At 45.4% G+C, this 6,000-nt stretch overlaps 1 protein-coding gene across 3 annotated transcripts in view; it reads left to right on the forward strand.

Annotated features, from left to right (window-relative positions):
• brd4 (bromodomain containing 4) overlaps positions 1-5,743 on the forward strand; it is a 30,454-nt gene extending 24,711 nt beyond the window's left edge. For 2 of the 3 annotated variants that reach the window (XM_039611403.1, XM_039611402.1), the window contains exons 8-19: positions 220-450; positions 535-758; positions 1,148-1,470; positions 1,601-1,696; positions 1,799-2,200; positions 2,431-3,219; positions 3,325-3,431; positions 3,530-3,680; positions 3,782-3,912; positions 4,032-4,237; positions 4,995-5,271; positions 5,409-5,743. In XM_039611403.1, coding sequence (XP_039467337.1) covers positions 220-450; positions 535-758; positions 1,148-1,470; positions 1,601-1,696; positions 1,799-2,200; positions 2,431-3,219; positions 3,325-3,431; positions 3,530-3,680; positions 3,782-3,912; positions 4,032-4,237; positions 4,995-5,271; positions 5,409-5,477 — 3,006 coding nt within the window. In that variant the 3' untranslated portion in view covers positions 5,478-5,743. The remainder of the gene's footprint in view (positions 1-219; positions 451-534; positions 759-1,147; positions 1,471-1,600; positions 1,697-1,798; positions 2,201-2,430; positions 3,220-3,324; positions 3,432-3,529; positions 3,681-3,781; positions 3,913-4,031; positions 4,238-4,994; positions 5,272-5,408) is intronic. The other variant, XM_031736493.2, reaches the window with a different exon arrangement.
• The last annotated feature ends 257 nt before the right edge of the window (positions 5,744-6,000 follow it).

Raw genomic sequence — 6,000 nt, forward strand, 5'->3', positions numbered from 1 at the left:
GTTTATACAGGGCTCCTCTGTAAAAAAAAATAAAAAAAATAAAAAGTAAATAAAAAATAAACATTGCAATAAATCATCTGCCTTTCTAGTAAGTCTCACATGCTGCAGTTGAACAGGGAGCAGAAGTCATTAATATGTTAGTATCCTGCCCAACTAATGTATGTATGTGTGTGTAAAACACCAATTTTGATGGTATGCCTGCTTTTTTTCATTTTGTAGGATGTCTTTGAAATGCGCTTTGCCAAGATGCCAGATGAACCAGAGAGCAAGCCTTTAGTTTCTGCCCCAGCTCCTGCACTTCATCACCCTGCCCCTGTTAAGCCTCAGCCTCCTCTGGCCCACGTCGCCTCATCTTCGGACAGCTCCAGTGACTCGTCCTCTGAGTCTGAGTCTTCCACTGATGACTCTGAAGAGGAAAGAGCCCAGAGGTTGGCAGAGTTACAGGAACAGGTCAGTTGTCTAAGAAAATTCAGTTGAGTTGTTGTCCACACCCTAAAAACCTTTGTTGATAACTGATCTAATTCCTTTATGCAGTTGAAGGCTGTCCACGAGCAGCTGGCTGCCCTCTCCCAACCACAAGCCAGCAAACCAAAGAGAAAAGAAAAGGAAAAGAAAGAGAAGAAAAAGGATAAGCATAAGAGGAAAGGAAGCATGCCTGTCGATGAGATCCAGGATGCTACACCTCTTTCGCAGCCGTCTAAGAAGAATAAGACCAGTAACAATAACAACAAAGAGATTGTTCCCAAGAAGAAACCCAGGTGGGTATTAAGCACTCTCCTAAAGGTTGAACAAAACCTTTATAAAGCAGTCAGCCTGACATTTCACAATCTGTTAATTACCCTTTCTTTATTTTATATACAGCTTATTGTTATGTTTTCAATAAATGCCAAAAGGCTTGGTTATCCCATGACATTTATTACATAGTTTATGTTGTTATAAGTTATGAGTCTTAAGAGGATGATTGTTGTAATCCAGCTTATTAGTTGGTAACTTTGAGTGGACAGTTTTATTTATGTTAAGAGTTTTAGTCTCCAGCTGTAACTGATTAGCTGTAGGTATGTATTTTCTGTTTTTACCATTTCGAAAAGGCTACTGATTTACTAGAGTTTAGTCAGCATTGGTAAATTTTTGTATTTTGCCTCTGTAGCAAAAAGGAGATGATGAAAGCTGCCAGCTTGCAGCCTGTTCCTAGTCTGGAAGATGACCCGGGAGCCACTGGGTCATCAGTTACAGGGGAAAAGTGCAAACCTATGACATATGAGGAGAAGAGGCAGCTAAGCCTGGACATCAACAAGCTTCCTGGTGACAAGCTTGGCCGTGTAGTACACATTATCCAGTCCAGAGAGCCCTCACTCAAAAATTCAAACCCTGATGAGATTGAGATTGACTTTGAAACGCTAAAGCCTTCCACTCTGCGTGAACTAGAGAGATATGTGTCTTCCTGCCTCCGCAAGAAGAAAAGGGTTTCAGGTAAGCCAAAACTTACAGAATTCTGCCATTTACTGCCATTTACTACCACTCTATGAAATCAGCAAGGGGACATGTGAATAGTTTGGTGCTTGAATCTGGAAATGTGTGAACATGTGTATTGTTTTTGTAGTTGAGAAGACTATGGAGTCCATGGCTACCTCTAAAAAGACTGGATCTTCTTCAGACAGCAGTGGCTCCAGCTCAGACAGTGAAATGGAGGGGCCAGGTGAGTTACTCCAGATATGAGCATTCAGATTTACATAATCCCCCCCCCCCCAAAAAAAAAGAAAAGTATGAAATGTTTATGTTTGTACATGTTTTTCCCCAGGAACGATAAAACAGCCGAAAAAGAAGAACCATGCTGTAAAGGAGGGGAAGGGGAAGACACATTCTCATATTCAGACTGTACCCGCTCAGGCTACACATCAGTCTCAAGCTGCAGGCCTTCAGTCCAGCAGTCAGATGAAGCAACAGCAGCACCATCACCACCACCAGCCATCTCCTGCGGGCTTCATGGTGCCCCCTGTTGCTCCTCTGGAGTCTTCTCAGTTATTGGAGACGAGCTTTGACTCCCTGCCACCTTTTGGTCAGTCCATCATGCACTTGCCCCACCACACAGGCAATTCCTCCTCCTCACCTGCACCTTCTCACCTCAACACTCATTCTGCTGGGCCAGTGTCCCCTGAGACACATCCTTTCCTCAACCAGCATTCCGTCCTCCCATCTCCAGGTAAGGTTTTATGCAGAGGCCATTTTTTAATGACTGTAGTCCTGATAGCTACCTAGGTTGCTGTTGCTTCTGAAGCTACAACTGCATTTCTTCTCTACAGAATCCTACAGTTGTAATGCAGTTTACAAAATGACCGCTAGTTCACTTTTTTTCTATTAAACCTATGTTCCAATAATTGGATTTTTGCCAGCAAATTCACGCTAATAAAGTTTTGCTTCTTCTACCCTTAGCCTTACACAGTTCCATGCCTCAGCAGCCTTCTCGGCCCAGTCACAAGGCAGCCCCTCTGCATCCCAAACCCCCTCAGCAACCAGCGCCACCTCAGCAGCCGCAGCAGCAACAACAGCAGCAGCCACCTCTGCAGCAACAGCCACCTCTGCAGCAGCAGCTCCAGCCTCAGCCTCAGCCCCAGCCAACAGCACCACCACCGCCACAACAGCACCAACTCCCCCCTCAGATTCTTCACTCTACTCAGCCTCTGCACCAGCGGCCTATATCCCCCCCAACACTCACACCCCAAGGCTTGTTGTCTTCTCAGCCACCCCAGATGCTGCTGGAGGATGATGAAGAGCCAGTGTCTACAACACCAATTAACCAGTTATTCCTACCCCAGTTTCAGCAACCGCGTCAGACCCAGCAGGCTCGTCAGCAGCAGCAACAACCAGTACAGACTTCGCTCCTGCAGTCTGTTCAGACACAATCTCAGCTTTCGTCTCAGACTACCTTGGCTCCTGCCCAGCACCCTGTTCAGTCCCAGGCTCAGTCAGCCCCGTCACATCAGACGCTGTCCCAACAGATGCCTTTACACCAGGCCCGCCACATGCAACATACTCAGCAGCAACAACAGCAACCACAACAGCAGCAAGTGAACTACCAACATTGTCCTATACTCCCTCCTCAGTCCCAGGGAACACAACACAAAGCGTCCATGCCCACCAATAAAACACAACAGATCATCCAACAGCAGCAGCAAGAGCAGCCCTCCCCTCGCCCGACCAAACCTGACCCTTATAACACAGGTTGGTCCAACGAAAATGGACAGAAATATATTGTGTTACCTGGATTTTTTTTTCCCAAATGAATCATGTTTGCAGACGTCTTATTTCCCTTTATACTGTTTACAGGTCATATGAGAGACAACCCATCACCTCTCATGATGAATTCTCCCCAACTTCCCCAGTATCCACCTGTGTCTCACCAGTCTCCGCCTCACAACATGCAGCCTAAAAAGGTGAGAACATTTCTATCAGGTTGGCAACTGTTTTTAACTGAAGTGGAGTTTGAGGCTGGAATAAGGTCTGACTTTGATTCCATTTGCTTGCCATGCAGCAAAGGGCACCTGGGACCCAAGGTGTGTTAAAAGAGGAGAAACTTCCTCCATCACCAGTGATGAGAGGGGAGCCATTCAATCCTGCAATGAGACCAGATCATCATAAACATCCTGAGAGCAAGCCTTGTCAACCAAGCCACAGCCAACAGAGTAAGAGCTCCTTAACTACTTCTCCTTAACGTTTTTCCCCCCAAAATAAAATTAAGAATTAAGAAACTGTGCAGGATATTGATTCTTCTTGTGTTGAGCAGATGTGAAGTCCATGGAAGGCTCGCGACCTGTCATCCGCTCCTCTGAGCCCAGTGGGCCACCCACCTCTTTGCAAGATAAGGAGAAGTTCAAGCAGGAGTCCAAGACTCCTTCTGCCCCCAAAAAGGTACAGGTGGGTGCAAAAGTCAGTTTTTAAAACTGAATAAATACCTCTATATCCATCTGATTGTAGCCCAAAAGGATTCCACCTACCAGCATTTTTGATTTGACCTCTCTGCGTCTGTTCCTCAGGATGTGAAACTGAAGAATATGGGCTCGTGGGCCAGTTTGGCACAAAAATCCACGTCTACGCCCTTATCGGCAGTGAAATCCTCGAGTGACAGTTTTGAACAATTCCGTCGTGCTGCTCGGGAGAAAGAGGAGAGGGAGAAGGCCCTGAAGGCCCAAGCTGAGCAGGCAGAAAAAGACAGGCTACGCAGAGAGCAAGACAAACTACGGTGAGATTGTCAATAACACTGGAATACAAAAGGGGCAAAAAGCAGCAGTGATTGAGGAGATTCGTGTTCCATATTTATTGTATATCTGCTTGAAAAAGTAATGACAGAATAATATAAAGTATATTATAGTTAACTGTGTCTATAGCAATGTGCTTCTACCAAAAGAAGGGCTTTCCCATCAAAACCCGCCATCCTATTAATAAATTGTATTCGCAATGAATTTGAATGACTGCAAGTATCTGTTTGAGCTGCTTGGTGTTTAGTACACAGTGTGAATTCCTGGATTCAAAGATATTGTATGCCCTCTTGTGGTCATATTTTATGACTGCAGCAGCCACAGAGATTAAAGTGTACTGAAAGGCCACAGTAGCAGAGGAAATTGATTTAAAAATGATCAAATCTGACAAGGTTATCATGGGCCTGTCGACCCTCCACTTCTGTCTGATGTTTTTCATGCAAGAAGCCACTGAAGGAGCTTTTAATATTTCATCTATTGTAGATATTGAACTGCTCAGTAATAAGGAATAGTCCATTAAATAGTCCATTAAACAATAAGGGTCCTAACCCCCCTAAAATAAATTTAAAAAAATGCTTGTAGTAATCTTTGTGATGCTCCTGTTTTTGTGGGCTTTAAGTGTCCTGTGAGATGCCCAGCAGGGCACCCACATGTGTATGTGAGGGCATCGCTTATGTAGCCGTGAATCCCCTTCAGCAGCATGCTGAGCGTTTGACTGATGGCTATTGCTCTGCTTTCCAGAGGTCGGGATGAAGAGGAGGTCATGGAGCAAAGCAGAAGGATGCACGATGAGCCTCGCAGACGTCTTGAGCAGCCACACATTCAAGCCCCTTCACAACAACATCAGCAGCAACAACAACAGCAGCAACAGCAGTCGGTGCAGCAGGAGTCCCAGCCTGCCGCCATTCAGCAGCCTCCTCAACCTCCCACACCACCTCAGCTCACCACACAGAACCAGTTAGACCAAGAGAGAGAGAGGGCACGCCTCCGAGAGCAAGAGAGAAGGAGGCGAGAAGCGGTGAGATGATTTTTCTAGGTTTAATGCTTCTGGGAACTGTGGCGTTCTTGAGCTGTGATACTACCCACTAAGTTAAACAAAAGGTAGTGAACTGTTTGAACATAAACAATAATGGCTGTTTTCTTCTCTCTCTACAGATGGCAGCGACTATTGACATGAATTTCCAAAGTGACTTAATGGCTATCTTTGAGGAGAACCTGTTTTGAGAAGAAGAGCAACTGAAACAAAACTGCAAAAAAGAAAGAAAAAAGAAAGAAAGGGAGAAAAAAGATGTAAACCTCCTCTAAAGTAAGAATGTGGAGATCATGCACCAGAGAGGGACACGGACTGTACGTATACGTGATGGGCCCTGTTGAGACTGAGTACAAACACTGGACGGGCGGTCACAGCTTGGTTTGCCCATGTTGACTAAACACACAAACATCACACGGGGACGAGTCGCTTAGTTTTGGATGTCATTTTCCTGGATATTCAGCATTACCTGGCTGATATCGTGTAACAGGAAAAAAGCGGACCCCTGATGGCAGCGCTGCCTTTTTCACACTTGGTTTTTACAGTGTGTGTGTGTGTGTGTGTGTCTGTGGGTACAACGGTAACCACAAGCGTGAAGACATCCCACTGATAACGTTCAGACAGACTGCAGAGACACTGAGAGAACTGCCAGATGTCTGAGTTGGTGAAGAAGACTGATCTTTTTGTGTTCTGTTTTGTTTCTTGTAAGTGAAAATA

Source organism: Oreochromis aureus, linkage group 4 (genome assembly GCF_013358895.1).
Source record: "Oreochromis aureus strain Israel breed Guangdong linkage group 4, ZZ_aureus, whole genome shotgun sequence".
In the NCBI taxonomy this organism is placed as follows: domain Eukaryota; kingdom Metazoa; phylum Chordata; class Actinopteri; order Cichliformes; family Cichlidae; genus Oreochromis; species Oreochromis aureus.